The sequence below is a fragment of the Harmonia axyridis genome, chromosome 4 (assembly GCF_914767665.1).
Source record: "Harmonia axyridis chromosome 4, icHarAxyr1.1, whole genome shotgun sequence".
NCBI lineage: Eukaryota > Metazoa > Arthropoda > Insecta > Coleoptera > Coccinellidae > Harmonia > Harmonia axyridis.
Genome location: NC_059504.1, coordinates 22,982,332 through 23,001,007, shown reverse-complemented (window position 1 = coordinate 23,001,007; position 18,676 = coordinate 22,982,332). Strand labels below are relative to the sequence as shown.

At 33.7% G+C, this 18,676-nt stretch overlaps 1 protein-coding gene across 2 annotated transcripts; it reads left to right on the top strand.

Annotated features, from left to right (window-relative positions):
* The first annotated feature begins 12,870 nt into the window (after positions 1–12,870).
* On the top strand, positions 12,871–18,676 carry LOC123677832 (chitin deacetylase 1). 2 transcript variants are annotated; one of them, XM_045614558.1, is made up of 5 exons: positions 12,871–13,084; positions 14,948–15,068; positions 15,226–15,359; positions 16,813–16,962; positions 17,404–18,676. In XM_045614558.1, the coding sequence occupies exons 1-5, from the start codon at positions 13,039–13,041 to the stop codon at positions 18,555–18,557; spliced, it is 1,605 nt and encodes a 534-aa protein (XP_045470514.1). In that variant the 5' UTR covers positions 12,871–13,038; the 3' UTR covers positions 18,558–18,676. The 2 variants fall into 2 exon arrangements, with proteins under 2 accessions (XP_045470514.1, XP_045470515.1); XM_045614559.1 differs by lacking the exon at positions 15,226–15,359 and adding an exon at positions 15,526–15,638 and having other exon boundaries at positions 12,910–13,084.

Genomic DNA, 18,676 nt, shown 5'->3' with positions numbered 1-18,676 from the left:
TATGTATGACGTTTGAAGAAATTAGGAATTTCGTATGTCTTTACAGTGAACTCCTAAGAAATCGCTTGGCTTGGTTTCTTGAAATGATTAGATATAGAAACCAACGAAAGTGTTTGCCTGTTACATATTTTTGGAAACGGGTCAAACTATCACTACTATGGTTTTTGTAATCAACTTTATTGAATACAAGCAGAACTTATCTAAAAATACACGTTCTTATTTAATTGAAGGAATGTATCTTACAAAACAGTGCTAAAGCTCATACTGCAAAACGAAACAGTCAGGGGTTGTGCAGACAGCTGACATTTCAGGAAATTATTAGGCCATAGCATAGATGCCGGAAATGAGGTGTTATGAACGCTCTTTCTCAATTGTAACATAAATGCATACTTTAGTTGGAATATAATCAAATAATTATTAAATGTTTGTATTATTTACAAGCAATGTTGGTGGCAAAAGTGAAAAAAGGCCAAATTTTATTGTTTTTTGGTTGAAGAAACTATTGACATCTCAACAATAGAGTTATATGAGAGATACACATACATATCGTCAAAAGTCTTGGCCCTCCTAGGTTTATCGAGAATGTATGTTCTGGAAATGGGATGCTTTTTTCCCTTTTTTTAACTGTAAGATATTTGATAGTAAATCTCTGTTTACTGTCTGTTTGTTACTCTTTGCTTTACCTGTGCAGGATGAGACAAAATATGAACAATGAATAATGAAAAAAAATCTAAATTAATCGATTATTTATTTTTAATTCCAAATTCAATAGTATATGTTCACTGCATGTCGCACTTATTGAATCCGTATAGACCGTATACAGGGTGGCCACTTTTTCAATGGGATTGTATTGGTAACTTTTAAACCATAAGAGTAAGAAGGTCGGTCAAATGGAGAAAAAGTTGCATGCATAGAAGCATTATCAAGCAGTTCAAACAAATCGAGATTATCAGGGCCGGTTATTGAGATATCATAAGAAAAGTAAATTCTGTCATTTTGATTTTTCTTTTTTTCCCACTTTATTTCAAATATTATCAAAAAATGTTACATGAATTTTTTATTCGACAGTAAATTGTTCTCAATTTGACGTAATCACATTTAGTATCCAACGTTTCGTGCTCAATGGGCCACCCTCAACCTCATTTTTTTCAATACGGACCTGTATATCTTATGACACTTTTCGAAATAACTTTTAACGCTGAATTCAACGATATATCATACAATGTCATTCAAAGTTGATTTTCAGGTGATTTTGCCCCTTATCCAAATTTCTTTGGGTCGGATCTGTATTACATTTAGGTACCTTTAGTTTAATTAACAACATGCAATACATTTTGATGAGAAAATCATCTTACTCATCTTGAACTGAATGGAACATATCAGAATCAAATCAAGAAACAAGTCATAATTATTTACATATTTCAATTCATGATAATTAAACGAATTATCATTTAATGAAAGAAATGTCCACCATTTTGTAAAATGCACTTAACGGTTCTGGAACCCATACTTCTTATACATTTGCTTATTTCGTCTTCTTGAATACCTTCCAATACATTCTCAATCTCGCGAGAAATCACTATTGTTGGATTTGTCATTTGTTCCATTGAAACAAATTACAGAATCGAACTTTATTTTGATATCATTACGATATAAGTTTTGCAAGGCTTGGTATTCAAATTTAAAATCATTGTATTCGTGTCTCTTGACTATTTTATTAACATCAGTTTTTGATAAATTGCATTCACTACACATCCGACCCAAAGAAAATTGGAAAAGGGTCAAAATCACCTGAAAATCAACTTTGAATGGCATTGTATGATATATCGTTGAATTCAGCGTTAAAAGTTATTTCGAAAAGTGTCATAAAATATACAGGTCCGTATTGACAAAAATGAGGTTGAGGGTGGCCCAGAGAGCACGAAACGTTGGATACGAAATCTGATTACGTCAAATTGAGAACAATTTACTGTCGAATAAAAAATTCCTGTAACATTTTTTGATAATATTTGAAATAAAGTGGGAAAAAAAGCAAAATCAAAATGACAGAATTTACTTTTCTTATGATATCCCAATAACCGGCCCTGATAATCTCGATTTGTTCGAACTGCTTGATAATGCTTCTATGCATGCAACTTTTTTTCAATTTGACCGACCTTCTAACTCTTATGGTTTAAAAGTTACCAATACAATCCCATTGAAAAAGTGGCCATGTATGTGATATACAGGATATATGGAACTGTATCAACGTAATTGAAAAAAAAATATGTATTTTTCAAAACCCCAGAGACAACAAGTTTTATAGGAAAATATCAAGATGATTTGAACTATTCGATATCCAAAAAGTTGGGTCGAAAGGCTTGATGGTATTTCAGTATTCAGGGAACTGATACCCGCAGTTTCTGTTAGCTTAGAAGATAAAATATCGTTGTGGATCAGCAAAGAAACTCCATCCAGTGCAAGAACACATTTGTTCTCGATGTCAATATCAGATTTAAGATTTTTTATTCCCCTATGTAATTGTTTTTTTTTAGTTATACTGCTTAACTGAGACAATTCTTACAAACAGTAAAAATAGCTAAGGCAATGGATTGTTTCGAATCTATTTCTGAATTATTTCAAAATTTAAATCTATTTTTGAGAAGGTGAAAGAGATATGCGAAAAATATGTGATGAATATGAAATTCAAAGAATAACAAAAATCCACATTCATAGATATAACGTAGAGTCATAATGTCTGAAACTGTATTACCAATTTTCTAATTTCATACCTTTTGTTGACCGTTTATTAGCCCAATTAAAATTTAGATTTTTAAGACATAAGACATCTTATCTTCATTTAAATTCTTATTTCTGGAAAAGAGATGGTAATGAAACTGAAAATTTTTAATATTTCCCGATACTTTGTGAATTATGTAAAAGTGACATCAAGGAAAAGAAGGAGACTTTTGAAATGAAAATTTAATGAAATCTGAATATATCCTATGTATAGGTATGTAAAAACCATATTTGTTAAACATCTCTAATGAAATTGATAAAATTGAAAATAATTGAAAAACTTGCTGAAGTAATTTCGATTCGTCTGGTTAAGTTCAAAATGAAATAGAATATCTGAAATTACTGCGCATTCAACTATTTTCACGCATAATCATGCTCAAGAGTTTCAGTTAGCTCAATCGATAAAATTCGCTTTGATTTTTTTCAATAATTTGAAGACAAACCAAACCATAAATGAATAAAAGTCAATACATATTTATTTATCAATTTATTAATCGTCCAAACTGAAATTAAAAAATCAAGTCTCTTGAGAAGCAATTTTCATTTTCGAGTTATATTTTTTTTATTCGTGAATATTACACTTTTTGACCAATCTAAATGTATAATTTTCTTAGTTATTATACAGGGTTAAAACTATTTAGAGGGGCACTACAGGGATAACAAATACCGTTAGAAATATACATTCATGTTCAAAATTTTTGTAGAATGTTGAATTCGTATTATTTTTCTTTATTACCCCTAAGGAGGACCAATATCAAAAAATTGACTATCGCGTCTCCGAAACAATGGAAAAAAGGAAAATCTGATTATATCATTAGAATCTCTATATTGAATAATGGCTACAAATCGAATTTCGTGAAGTTACCTCCAAATAAAAATGGGTTATACAGAAAAAATCATCACTATTTTTATTTTTTTTTTTCAAGATATCACGTGAACCACTGGAGATAGGTATTTTGGATCTGGTTACACCTCTGAATCCCTAAATAACGATTTTTTGTGGATCAAGCCACCCTGTATTTGTAAAGGTTTTCGATATCTCTGTAGTATCCCTCTAAATAGTTCTAACCCTGTATTCATTTATCAACTATATGATGAATTATTCAATATTTCTCTCAGGCACTCATAGAATGGTTAGTAATTTTTACTGAATCAGCAGAACACCTGCCTTCTGCAATATCCACATATCCGTAGGTCATAGTCTTGCTTATTGGCCTACGGACCTCACCTAGATGCACCTTTACAAGAACCATTAACGATCTAGATATCTCTACGAGATCGCTTCACGTTCATACGTAATAGTCTTAAAACACGGAAAAATGACCGTAAAACATCCCATCACAAATGCAATAACATCGTTTCCTAGTTCCATTTAGAAATTCACGAAATCAGCTAGATGGCGTCACCATCGATCGATTTCAGCACGAGTCAGGTGGAAAATTAACGCAATTTTCATAGAACGTGGAAAGGATCGGTCAAGTTCAGTGCCATACGAGGAACGATCCAATATTGGCGCTTTCCTAATAATCGATTTTAATCTTTGCGAGAATCATCGACGTCTAGGAAAGCGATCGAAGTGGGTCAAGGTGTACCGTTCTCTGAAAGCGAAATGATTTCTCTCATCAGCGCTCATCCTTTGAAATTTATTGCAGTTAATCTCCGGTTGATATTTCGTTTTCAATATCGATTCTCGCCGTTGCAAAATTCGATAATAGATTGGTGTAATACGATATCGGCATATTCCGAATTTGATTATGCATAACTTGTCATCATGTTGCACCCTGTAGTGTCTTGGCTGAATTATCGTTCTTAATTTAGAGGGATTGGCATACGTGCGATTGTTTTTGTAACCGATTATTATTATACAGAATTTATAGAATATTTCGAGGACACTGATGAGAACTGGGAATTTTGGCCGATCTGTTCACTTGAAATTCATCTGGATAATTCAATTAAAATTTCGCAATCATTCCTCAAGTGAGCTGCTATTGTAAACTCACCGGCAGAAAATTCGGATACCTAACCTACTTTTTTGGTATTGAAACAAATTCCAGAAAAAATCTACAAAAACATGTAACGGGTGTTTTTTTTCGAGGTATATAGCTTTAAGTTGGCATTTCTGTTCAAGATGGCGACCGATTTAACAGCTGTCAAGTGATTTATTCTCAGTTTAGTTTGGCAATTCATCATGAATAGACTCACGTCTGAAGAACTCTTGCAAATAGTGCAATTTTATTTCGAAAATAATGGTTCTGTGCGGAATACGTATCGCGCACAACGTTCATTTTATTTTGTTCAGCGGTGACCGCCTAATTTCACGTTTTGGACCTGTGAATTGGCCTCCAAGATCTTGTAATTTAACACCGCTAGACTACTTTCTGTGGGGCTATGTAAAGTAATTGGTCTATGCGGATAAGCCACAAACGGCACAAACCCTTGACCATTTGGAAGACAACATTCGCCGTGTTATTGCCGATATACGGCCACAAATGTTGGCAAAAGTCATCGAAAATTGGACGTCCAGATTGGACTACATCCGAGCCAGCCGTGGCGGTCATATGCCAGAAATCATATTTAAAATGTAATGCCACAAGATTATCTTGCGGATAAATAAAATTCATGTCAATCGAATAATTCATCGTTGTTTTATTGCAATTTAAAGTTCTATAGCACTAAAAAAAGCACCCTTTATTTGTAGTCCAATTTCTTAACATCCTGTGGAACAGTTTGCGAAATTTTAGAGTTTACGCGTTTATTACAAAGACCAACCTTTTCGTTTTTATTTCACCTCGACACCTCGATTTCTTTTGAAGATACACGTATTCAAATAAGAGCCTGGAAGCCTGGGAAAAAATTTAATTGCTAATGTTTCAATGATCAACAGAAATTGGAAACAGAAAGAAAAACATAATTGGTATTTTTCAACATTTCGTATGCCTACCTCTAGTAGTCTAGTGGCAATAACTGAACGCAATCGCTGAGGCATTGAATTGATCAGATAATTGATAATGCGATCTTGAGGAATAGCGTCATATCTATCAGAATGCAACGCAAAATGCAGCTCGTCAAGTGTTTCGGGTAGTATAGGAAGACGACAAATGTTTCTTTGAATTTCATTCCAGAGATGTTTAATCGGATTTAGATCCAGGCTACATGCAGGTTGGATATCAACCTCATCCAAATATTGGTTAACAATATGTGCTACATGCGGACTTGCATTAAAGTAAGTCATCTCCAACAAATGCAGCAAAAGGAGCTTCCTGGGGAACATCTTGCATGTCACGTTGAGCGTTTAGAGTAGGACTAGGAATTATGAATGTTTGTTTTGAATATTCGAATATTCACTGAATTGTTGAGTATTCAATGAATAGTTGAATAAGCAATGACTACTTTCCTATTCATGAATAATCAGTGAATAGTCGAGTATTCACTGAATAGTTGAATATTCAATGACTAGTTTTCTATTCATGAATAATTAGTGAATAGTTGAGTATTCACTAATTATTCAGTGAATAGTTTTCTTTTCAGTGAGTAGTTCGATATTTATGAATATTCGTTACTATTCATAAATATTCAGTGGTGATGAGTGGTAAGTAGAATAATTAATTATTTGTGAAGTTACTATAATACGAGTACACTATAATGTTTAATTTCAGACCTCTATCATCAGTAGGTAGTAGCGGAGATATAAATTCTTCTCGATATCGCCATTTTCCCAATTTTCGCTTATACCTCGAAAACAAAAGAAAGTGTCCAAAATTGAAGAGTACTCTTGTTTGTTGTGTTTGAAAAAAAGAACGAGAATGGGGTCAGATTTTGTCTATCTCTTCTGATTTAGAAATTGTAGCGCTAAAACATATAAATTTTTCCACCCTGAACAATGTCTTTCATTGTGCAATGATAAAATAACAATAAATAAACGCCAACGTGTCTTTTACTGTTACTCTGTATGAAATTTTATTGTATACAATTTTTGTAATAACGGTGCCCCCTTTAATATATTACCCTGTGTATCTCAAAAACTGATCATAACAAAGCCAATACCTACTGTTGACATTATAAAATTCCACGAATGCCTTTTATAATTACAGGGTGAGTTACGAACTAAACGAATTTCATTTTGAATAACGTATGAGTTATCCCGTATCAAAATAACTTTTGTTACAAACCAGTCCAAAATTATAACCTTATGGGTAAGCAATACTTGTCGCGCAAAAGTGTTCCATTCAAGATGTTTTTCTACGAAAAATGTCACTCTAAAGATATCCCATTTCCCAACTTCAACACCCTGTACCTCGAAAACTAGTCATAGGATTTAGATGGACCCATAGACTTTCTTGTTCAGGAAGTCGTATTCTAGAAAATACGAAAGATCCAGAAGAAGAATTAACCGGTTACAATTTTCCAATAAGGCTTCTGCCTGATCCTTTGAATTCGTGAAAAGCAGTTACATAGAGTCAAGTGCTTTTTAGCACTAGTTCATTCGAGGACCAACCCATTGGACACTACAGATATACAGATTTATGTGATCTGCTTTTATATCATTTGTATGTAGATTGGAAGATGGATTGCAACGTCTTGTAGTGGGATATGAATACGAATCCAGTATCTCATGATCATAGTTCACTCTTAGTTTTATACATACAAGAATAGTATCATATATATGGCTATTTAAAGGTGAAGATGCTCTAATGTAGTAAATTTCCTGATTTCACTTCCTTTCACTAATCAATACTCACAAGATGTTCCGTAAAACTTTAAACTCATCCGCCTACACAATAGTACGTTCTCCACTTCCTTTATTACCCTTCAATTCATTTTCTTATAGAAAGAGAGAACCATACTAACTAAGTATGCACTTAGATACATTTCAATAATGTTCTCAGAAGAAGAATTTAAAAAACTACTGAATAGATTTCGAATTGTGTTGACCTTTACTGATTGAAATCCATTGTACGTCAGTTAATCAATATACATAATAGCATCTTTTCAGTAGTAATTAATTAATAATACACGTTTGTGTTGTTTCTATTCTACATAAAAATGGAAATCAACACAAATGTTTAATATTATTTAATTAGTACTGAATGGATGTTTCCACTAATATGATATGAATAGTATTTTTGCTTGTATATTGTAGATACTATGAAAATCTAATTGGAGTAAAAAAATTCGTAATACATTCAGAATTCACATAGAAACCCGGCTTTGGAACTGTCTATAACACTTCACTCGATAAGTACCAGATCTCGACAGTAAAAAACATTTTTTCTTAAAAATTCGACCTCATTTGTCAACATTTTCCCTTTGAAAAGTGATGTATACTTCAACGCTTCGCTTACATTTCAGCATTTTCTGAAGGAAACAGTATTTTATCGATACACGAAAGTCGATTTATCCATCACATCGTTTTTATACATAACAACAAATGTAGTGGCACATCGATATTTTCAGACTTAAGAGGGATTACCACCACGTGGTTTTTCACGTTTTCCATTCATTTCCCTTTTGGCGTTCCTGATGCGATGTCCAAACTTTGTACGGTGTACGAAGGTATGCATTTACTTCATCTTCTCTCATTTTTTTTTCGAAGCAAATAAGAAGTCTGGCTCGGAATAATAGTTTTACCTCTTTTGTTATGATTCTAGTTAGGTTTTTTCACGAATATTTCGAAAATATATCAGTGCATTTCATAATTTTTTTGGAAAAATGAAGTACCTAGTATATTTGATTGATATTTGGTACGCACAATTCACTCCATTAGATCCATCGATTAATCTTAAAACTAATTAAAAAAATCAGGTCCGTATTAAAGAGATATGGGACTTTTCACAAGCTGAGTATAGTGGAATATTGAAATTTGACAAAAATATTCGGAAGAAGCAGAAATTTTTCTATGGGGATCAGTAGATTTTAATGTACCGCAGGTCATTTAACTCATCGAAAATTTCGGCCAAAAATTTGGTTCACTAGTGGAATTTCACACTTCTCAGAAAAATCGTACATTGAGATTAAATTGAAAACAATTCTTGTTTCGCTGATTGAAAATTTGTATTTTCTGATATTCTGACAATTTTTCTTGAGTATTTTCCACAAACGCATGGCTTGTGTTGTGACCAATTACAATGAATAAATAACTAAACACAAATTTTCAAACAAAATTCTATAGAAATCAGAAAAAATTGCCCTTCAAAGCAGTGACAACACTCCTTTAAGATTATCAAATTCTTCAACGGAATATTAATAAAATAATATATGTCATTTCGAACATAATAACGAACAATGAAGCTTTCGTCTACTACAATAATTTATTATAGGACAGTCAGACTTGTAAAGGTTACGTACGTGTCTTTGTGGGAGAAGAATACAGAATTTTAAGATTGTTTCCCAACGAAATGTGCTGCCAAAGATGGTGCAATACAAGTGCACACCCAATCATTCTCTAGGTACGAGATAATGAGATGATTATTCGTTTTCATTATCATGTAAATCGGTTGTATTAGCAATTATTCAAAAGTTTTCATCTACGGTTTGAAAAATTATCACTATATGGGTGGAACAAAAATTTCAACAAACTCTTAAAACACTTGTCTTCAAGATTCCAAAGGTGCAATTGGTAAATGAGGAAAACATTATGTTCTATATATTTCTTACTCATATTCGATTCGACTATTTGCAGAAAAAATGCATTTGAACAACGTGCCCACCAAGATACTACCAACTCAAGACTTCCTTATGAGGGAGTAGTCAATTTCAACAGCCATATATGGGAATATAGTTGTATTGATACTGCATGTTGGTTCGATTATCTCCCGGAAATATACAATAAACTGAAGCTTAAACGTGTGTAGTATTTGTAACATCAAATTCTTTATCATGATGATATTAATGATTTTATGTTTTTTTTTTCAATTTGATATTATTTATTTCATTTCTGATTGGAATTGGAAAAATATTCTATCATGTATGTTTTCACTATATCATTCTAATTTTATGATATAGTATTCAGAAATAAATTCGAAATACATTATGTTACTTACAATATCCGACAAAAGCTTTCAAAATCGGAAGTTACTTTTTGAAACAAATTCTCTTGAATAATGAAGTGCCTTTTTGGATCATAGAATAAAATCACCTCTTAAATTGACTCGAATTATCCAAAACAAAATTGGCAGATGATAAAATTTTTTTGTTGAATAATTTTGTCCATATTATTTCAATTAACTGTACCTAATTTCAACCAAATCATTCCAAGAATATTTATTATATTTTATAAATACTTATATATTTTTTAACTTCAACGCATTGTATCTCAGCAACAAAAAAACTTCGAACATATATACATAGGAACTTTTTTCTAAACGATCTACCAAATCATTCCCTGAAGTTTTGTACAGTAGTTGGAAAACACCTATTGTTGAGTGTAGTTAAACGAAATCCATTATTTTTCAATATATGGCTTCAGTTATCTGTATCTCGCCTTGCATAAATCCGATCGAATTCCACTAGATGGCGAAAGATGAAATATTGTACTACAAAAACTTTTGTGATAGTTTTGTGATTAGTTGACTCAGTTCAGTTTGAGCGTGTGCCAAAAATGGAGAAAATACGATCTATTTTACAGTTTTTCTTCGATGGAGGCGAAAATGCAAGCCAGGTGGCTGAAATTCGTGCATGTGAGTTTATAGTCCTGATAATGAACAGCCAATCACGCACAATTTTGGAGTCGTCGATTTCGTTCCGGTAATTTCGATGCCAGAGATTGCACCACACACTGTAAGGCCAATTGTCGAAAATGTCGATAAAATTATGGACATTGTCTAGTCCGACCGTCATATAAGCACTGTTTCTAATTCCCAAGAGCAAAAAATTGGACAAAAAAACCATTTGAAACCATTCACAAAAGGCTGGTCTCAAGAAGAAGTTCTATTCATGGGTACCACATAGTTTAACACAAAAAAACCTCATGGACCGAATTTCCATCTGCGAATCGCTGCTGAATCGCAACAAAATCGACCCATTTTTGGAGTGGTTGGTGACTGGTGATGAAAAGTCAACGACAACGTCAAGCAAAAACGGTCATGGTCGTAACGTGGTGATCCGGCGGAAACGGTGGCCAAGGATTGACGGCTTGGAAGGTTTTGTTTGGTGTGTGTTCGGAGAGATTAGCAGGGAATTGTCTGTCAACTGTTTAATTAACTGTTAACTCGAAACTGTACTGTCTACAATTGGACCGTGTGAACGAAGCAATCGCCTAGAAGCGGCCAGGTTTGCCTAATAGGAGAGGAATTGTGTTCCATCAGGACTACTCCAGACCACACATCGATAGTACTCGCCAGAAGCTCCGGGAGCTTGGTTGGGAGGTTTTTATGCATCCACCTTATACTCCGGACCTGGCACCAAGTGATTACCATCTGTTCCTGTCCATGGCGAACAATTTTGCTATAGAAAAATTGGCTTCAGTCTTGTGAAAATCGACTGTCTTAATTTTTTTCCAATAGAGACGAGGGCTTCTGTGATAGAGGCATAATGATATTACTTTCAAAATGGCAATAAGTTATCGAACAAAACGGTACATATTTGACCCCAATCGGATTATTCTAACTATGATAATTAAAGCCATGTTTTCCATGCAAAAATAATGTTTTTCTTTTCACTGCACCTAATATAACGAAGGAGTCAAATTTCCATAACTACAGCGCAATTCAATGTTAGTGCCTTGGAAAGGATTTACAAATCAAGTGAATTATCTTAAAATCCATTCAATCTTGAACTTTTTCAAGATTGAATGGATTGGCCAGTATTTCTAGGCATCTTAGATAGGTATAGGTATCAAAAGATATGTCAATGTGAAGATTCACACAGACTTTTTGTGAATTTTAATATTGTACAACCTTCATCAAGAATGACTCATTCGAATTTTATGATTGAAAGAAAATATCTATAAGCAATTAAATGAAATATGAATTATTCATCCAAATTTGTTGAATCGCCTTCAAAGAAATCCCATCCGAAATGATAAACAACGACAACAAATAATTTTTTGAAACCATTTCTAGGAATCGTACCTATATTCATCCTCAATTTTCTCTTATGTCTTCTATCGACTGAAAATGGTTACCTTTAAGTGGCAACTCGAGTTTTGGCAAGAAAACAAAGTTTACCAGAGTTGTTTCGCATGAAACAACTCATTTTCCTGATTATCGCATGATAATCATTATAGTGTTGCTTAGACGAATTTTGTCAACACAAGTCTGGTCTTTTTCGAAATTTCTAATGATCCAGCACATAATGTTCTATTAATATTATAATTTTGAATTGAAGACAAGCTTATTTCGACAACATTTTAACCATTGTGAAAAAAAGCAAAATGCATTTGAGATGAAATGACGAATTTGCACTTAATTGAGCTCAAAGTGCGAAAGAATAATGAACCAAATACGTCATTTCAAAAATAAGATACCTATTCGTCTTTTTAAATTTTAATTATTGAGTATTTTCTTGACATAATTCAAAATTAACTATTCTTCAATAGAATCATGTCCATTGGAGTTTTTGAACTACTTATTATTGGTCCATCCTGTATTATCGCCTAAAAAACAGATCCAGTTTTCACCGAGCCAGTCTATATATAATACATAATTATTCAAGAATAAGTTCGCAATAATAATTAACTTTCAGTGAAATCCTATCTCCGGATACCCAAAATAAAATTAATGACTTCAAAAGGATAAAATTAAGTGATTTGAATTCAAATTAATCTCGTTCCAACCAATTATCACTCCATAGAAATTTGAGCATTATCGAGATATATTTCCTCCCATAGAAAAGCGCTATCGACGATTCGAAAAATAGGCAAGACCAGAAGAATGCGTGATTCAATAATCATTACATAAAATCAACAGTATATCCAACTTGAAACTCCCCTGGGCGAAGAAATTATATAAGCCCTAAAAATGATTAGCATTGTTTTCTATTTCGACGATCGACAATGCGGTCCAATAAATTCGACACAATAAACGAAATCAACATTTGGGAGAAACCCGCCGTAAAATTTATACAACTAGGGTCATCTATCGGATAACGCGGAGTTGAACTCCTTCAAGAAGGAGCACCGCAGTGAAAGTTCCTCAGTCTCTTAGATTCAGCAGGATTGGTCGCTAAGACAACTGGTGTCACATGCGCAATTCCTGAAGAAAGTCGAGTATAAATATAAAGTTTGGTTGCTTCCACTCCTTCGCTAGTGCTCAAACCGTAAGCATGGCGGCCAAAGGTATCTGGCTGTGTTTTTTTCTAATCGCATTAGGTGAGTACTATCAAATTTTAATTCCATAAGTCACTTACCCTTCAAACACCCTTGTTTATACCCCACTCAAGAATCCATTTTGAGCTAAATTCAGTTCTCCATTTCCACCAGCTGGTTGCTTGAGTGAAAGTAACTTCTTGTTGGATTCAAATCTGGTTTTGGTCTTAAGCTTACACAACAATTTCGTAGAATCTTAGAAACAATTTTAAAAAACCACTCGATCTATGTCAGTGAATTGAATCTTTTTTCCAATTCCTACATTCTCTTTCAGTTTATCCTACTTCTTCTGTTCTTAGTACTTCTCTTATCCTTCACTGATTTAGAATAATAACATAACGACTTCAATTTCGAATTGCACTCATGCATTAAATATTCTTTGTTCTTTTTCTTCAAGGATCTATTCTTTGGTTCTTGTTAGCTCTTACATTAAATCAATTAACATATAGTGTTTCATTGAATACCGGTTTGTATTAAGGATCGGCTGAAAGAATTTGATTTCGAAATGGCATTCTTAAGAATGGACTTGCTCTGTATACTGCACAATGCACTGATTAACAAAGTAGTTCAAGAAGTACCAATCTGTTCTCTATGATTTTTTTCTAAAGAAATCAATTCAACAAGTGATGCAGCTACTATTTCCCAATTGTTTTCTTAATCTGAAAATGTGTGCAATATCTGCGTAGGTGAATAAACTCTTGGCATATATCAATTATTATGTTATTCAAATGAACTGCCATTATGTTCTTATTGAAATTCCAGTTGCATACTTTCTCATTTGAAAAGGTTAAAAGTAATCGAAAGCCTTGACATTTAACACGCCTTTGCAAGAAGTCTTTTCCGCGAATTGATATTTATTTTGAAGATCTGCGCCTCAAGGTTTTACAACTCGTAATTCAATTTAAGGATGTCGGTCATCCAAAAAAAATTACTTACTGTGGCTTTAGATAGTTAATTACTGAAGGTCGAGATCTGATAGTAATCGATTGAATATAGTAGCTTTTTCATTAACATAACCGTTGTTACATCTGATGAATATTGCTTGGAGAGCAAATATTCTTGCATTATCTACCATGTTAACTAATGTCTCTTAATATATCCGATGAACACTGAAGAAATGTAGAATCACTGTATTGAGATCGATATTTTTTTAATACAACAGATTTACCTACTATTGACACAAATTCGTAGACTATGAATAGTTGAAAATTTTTTATTCATAAGTAACCTCAACTTATCATAAAAACTATTGATGCGGTGAAGAGAAAGTGTGACACACTGCAGAATCAGTTGAATCCACAACTTTTTTTATTTCAAACAGAGCATTGAATTTTTTGTATATCATCTTACAGTACTGTACTAGTTCGTCATAGATGTTCCAAATACGCTCAATTTTCTTTTTCTTCATTTTGTAATAGGTGCAACTAATCCATTTGATCACTTCCTGAATTAAAAAAAACCTGTCCATTCTGAGAATCCAGAATTGTCGATGTTGAATTAAAATTCAATGTTGTATCGGAGGTGACTTCAATAAGCAGTCAAGAAGGAAAAGTGATTGCTTTACAGTTACCGATTATTAACTTCCTGATAGTGTACGTATTTAGTGACGAATAAATAAGGTGTTCTTTGACCTTTTCAATTCAGGATTCAATACTAGAGATTAAAATGGAAATCAAATTTTCAAAATGATTTTGAATTCTTTCCTTCACCTATAATTTGGACTTCAATGATTTTACTACGCATTCTTTTTGATCTTCTTCTATTTCTTATTAAATGTCGAATGCAAAACATTCAAACTTGAAAAAATTATTAACACATCATGAATATTCCTGCTGGGACGTTTTAAAAATCATCATGATTTTGCAGCTTATGCTCAAGATGAAGATCAAGTAGAAGGGGATCCCACAGCAGAAGAACTATGTGAAAACAGACCAGCCGACGAATATTTCAGGCTAACAACAGATGGAGATTGCAGAGATGTCGTAAGGTAGGTTTAAAGCTGCCATCATGAAATCATTTGAACTTTATGATGGAATCTTCAAGAAGTCAACAACCGAATGGAAAGAAGGATTACTACTATAACTTGATTTCCTCCTTCTAAATTATTTTTTTGGAACGATGTTGATCATTTTTTTGTCGTGTAGGTGTGATAAAAATAGTGATAACAATGGTGCTACAAGATTGGCCTCAGTGCGATGTCCAGCAGGTCTAGCATTCGATATCGACCGTCAAACTTGCGATTGGAAAACCCATGTTAAAAATTGTGATAAATTAGAAAGTAAGTCCAGGAAAAATTGGCGATTTAACTGAATTTGCAGGAAATTTTTACGATATCGATCTGTTCGAAAAATCTATAACCAACTTGTGTTAGTTCTTGAGCATTTTTAGCGAGGTCGCCAGTTTTTCGGTTAAAACTTAGCAATAATTTCAATTTCAACGTGCAGGTGTACTAGATCTGGTCTAAAACAAATTACTTGTCCCGGTGGATTGGCGTTTGACATCGATAAGCAGACATGTGACTGGAAAGGCAAAGTCACAAACTGTGACAAGCTGGAGAGTAAGTCACACGGCTCGAAGGGAGGGTTTTGTAAAAAGATAAAGGTTAAAGGTGTAATTGTGGGGAAATATTAAAAAAAAGAGCTGTAAAGAAGATACGAAAAGTAGAAATGCTACGCTAAAATCTTGACGGCTTCTATTGGTCAAGTAGAAATTTTGTGCACGACTAGTTGAAATAGAAAGTAGATGCTGTTCTTTTACTCACCGCTATCTTTTATCACTTTGGAAATGTAATCGAATCCTCATTGGAATTACCTCAACTAAAGAAATTTGTGGTTGAATTGTACAAGGATTTGATTACGTATCCACACAAATTTTGCATGTGCACTCTTACTAAAACTTGGTGATGGTTTTATTTTTTGTTATGTATATTTCATTTTTATTCTTCCTTATATTATCACATTCTTTGATTTCATTGTTTCTTTTTGCATGTTCGATTTGAAAAAAGTTTTTAATATGTATCTACCTACTTTATTTCAAATAATTTCTGTTACACTACAATAATCTAGTTGTCTTCCTTTTAAACTTTATAATTCATATCGCATCCAACTTTATCTGCTCAATTTTTTTTTCTTATAGAATTTGTATTGACTTCCGAATCAGATACCTAATAGTTTTTCAATCAAAACTTTGCATCATCTCTCAATTTTTTGAAATTTTGTTTGCATAAGTCAACAGTTAATTCTTCTACATTTGCATTCTGTTTTCTACTATTCTATATACCTATCTTTTAGTGATATCAGTTGATCATCTACTTTGGATTATATTGTCAAGTCTAATGCTCTAAAAGAATTGTGACTAACAACACTAGGTTTCATTAGTTTTATTTTCTTTTGTATTTGTTTCTTTAACTATCATCTTATCATACTTCCGCTACTGTTTCCTTTCTGTTCTGTGTTCATAATTTAGAAGTACCATTATTTTTCATTAAATTTTCAAGCACAGATTTTCAATCATCTCTTTATATGTTTCTCGTGACTAAACAACAATCTCGTAAATCTACTTTCTATACAGCGATGATCCAAAACGAAAGTAATGTAAATAATATTGTACATTAAACGCCAATCAACTAAGATATTGTATTTAGGATGTATATAAAGTACAAATGTATAATAGTGAATTCACTAAATTCACCAAATATAATTTCATTTACTGACAATCCTGTAAAATTTTAGAACCTAGGAAAGTACTTCCTAACTTCAAAACCGATGAACCTATATGCCCAGATGGCAAATTAGCTTGCGGTAATGATGAATGTATCGACAAAGAACTGTTTTGTAATGGAAAACCTGATTGTAAGGACGAATCTGATGAAAACGCTTGCAGTAAGTACTTCACAAATATTCATGAAGCATTTTAGGTTATACTTTAATTTTTCCACTTCTTTCTATTTAGTTTTTACACATAAAAAATTGATTTTGCGCCCTCAAATTATTAGGTACCAACTTGATATCAACGTTCACAACCTTTGGTATCTGTGTACCTACCATTCACATAACTCTAGGAATGTCTTTAGATTTTCATGTGCATGTGAATTGAAAAACAGTTCAACTAGCTCCTTGACCGAATTATTGAATTATTTCTCATTATTGGTGAAAATCAAGAGATTAATGATGATCAATGTTTGTTCCTTTTATTTTTTGTTCCTTGGAATTATATAATTCTGTTGATGTTGTGAAGAATATTTCACCGAACACATCATGTGTTCCCTATGAGGCTAACCTCCATAAATTGATGGAATAATCGTTTTCTTCATTGAATTCTAGCTGTTGACAGCGATCCAAACAGAGCTCCCGACTGCGATCAATCCCAATGTGTCCTTCCCGATTGCTTCTGTTCTGCTGATGGTACCAGAATTCCAGGTGGTCTAGAACCAGCCAATGTACCACAAATGATCACCATCACTTTCAATGGTGCCGTCAACATCGACAATATCGATCTGTACGAAGAAATCTTCAATGGTCAACGCACCAACCCCAACGGTTGTCAGATCAAGGGTACCTTCTTCGTCTCGCACAAGTACACCAATTATTCCGCAGTCCAAGACTTGCATAGAAAGGGACATGAAATCGCTGTGTTCTCCTTGACTGCCAAGGAAGACCCCAACTACTGGAGTCATGGAAGTTACGATGATTGGTTAGCAGAGATGGCCGGAGCCAGGTTGATCGTAGAACGTTTTGCAAACATCTCAGACGGTTCCATCATAGGTGTGAGGGCTCCTTTCTTGAGAGTCGGAGGTAACAAACAGTTCGAGATGATGGCAGACCAATTCTTCGTCTACGACGCCTCGATAACCGCCTCTCTTGGACGTGTTCCAATCTGGCCATATACCCTCTACTTCAGGATGCCACACAAATGTAACGGAAATGCACACAACTGCCCAAGTAGAAGCCACCCAGTGTGGGAAATCGTAATGAACGAATTGGATAGACGTGATGACCCTACTTTCGATGAGTCTTTGCCAGGTTGTCACATGGTGGATTCCTGTTCTAACATCCAAACCGGAGAACAGTTCGGTAGAATGTTGAGACACAATTTCAATCGCCACTTGAACTCCAACCGTGCCCCCATGGGTCTCAACTTCCACGCATCTTGGTTGAAGAGCAAGAAGGAACTCAAGGACGAACTCATCAAGTTCATTGAAGAAATGTTGGCCAGAAATGACGTATACTTCGTCACCAATCTCCAGGTTATCCAGTGGATGCAGAACCCAACAGAGATCAATGGTCTCAGAGATTTCGCCGAATGGAAGGAAAAATGCGATGTTAAATCTCAACCCTACTGCTCATTGCCAAACTCTTGCGCTTTACACAGCAGAGAACTGCCAGGTGAAACTTTGAGATTGTTCACTTGTATGGAGTGTCCAAACAATTATCCCTGGATTTTGGATCCTACTGGAGATGGTTTCTCCGCTAAGTAATTTATTGTAGATCTAGTAATAAATAGAAAAACAGACATACTTATGTTCTGATTCGAAAGACTTGTAAATAGATGTTTTCACTTAATATTAATTGTAAAATAAATCTTCAATAAGATCAA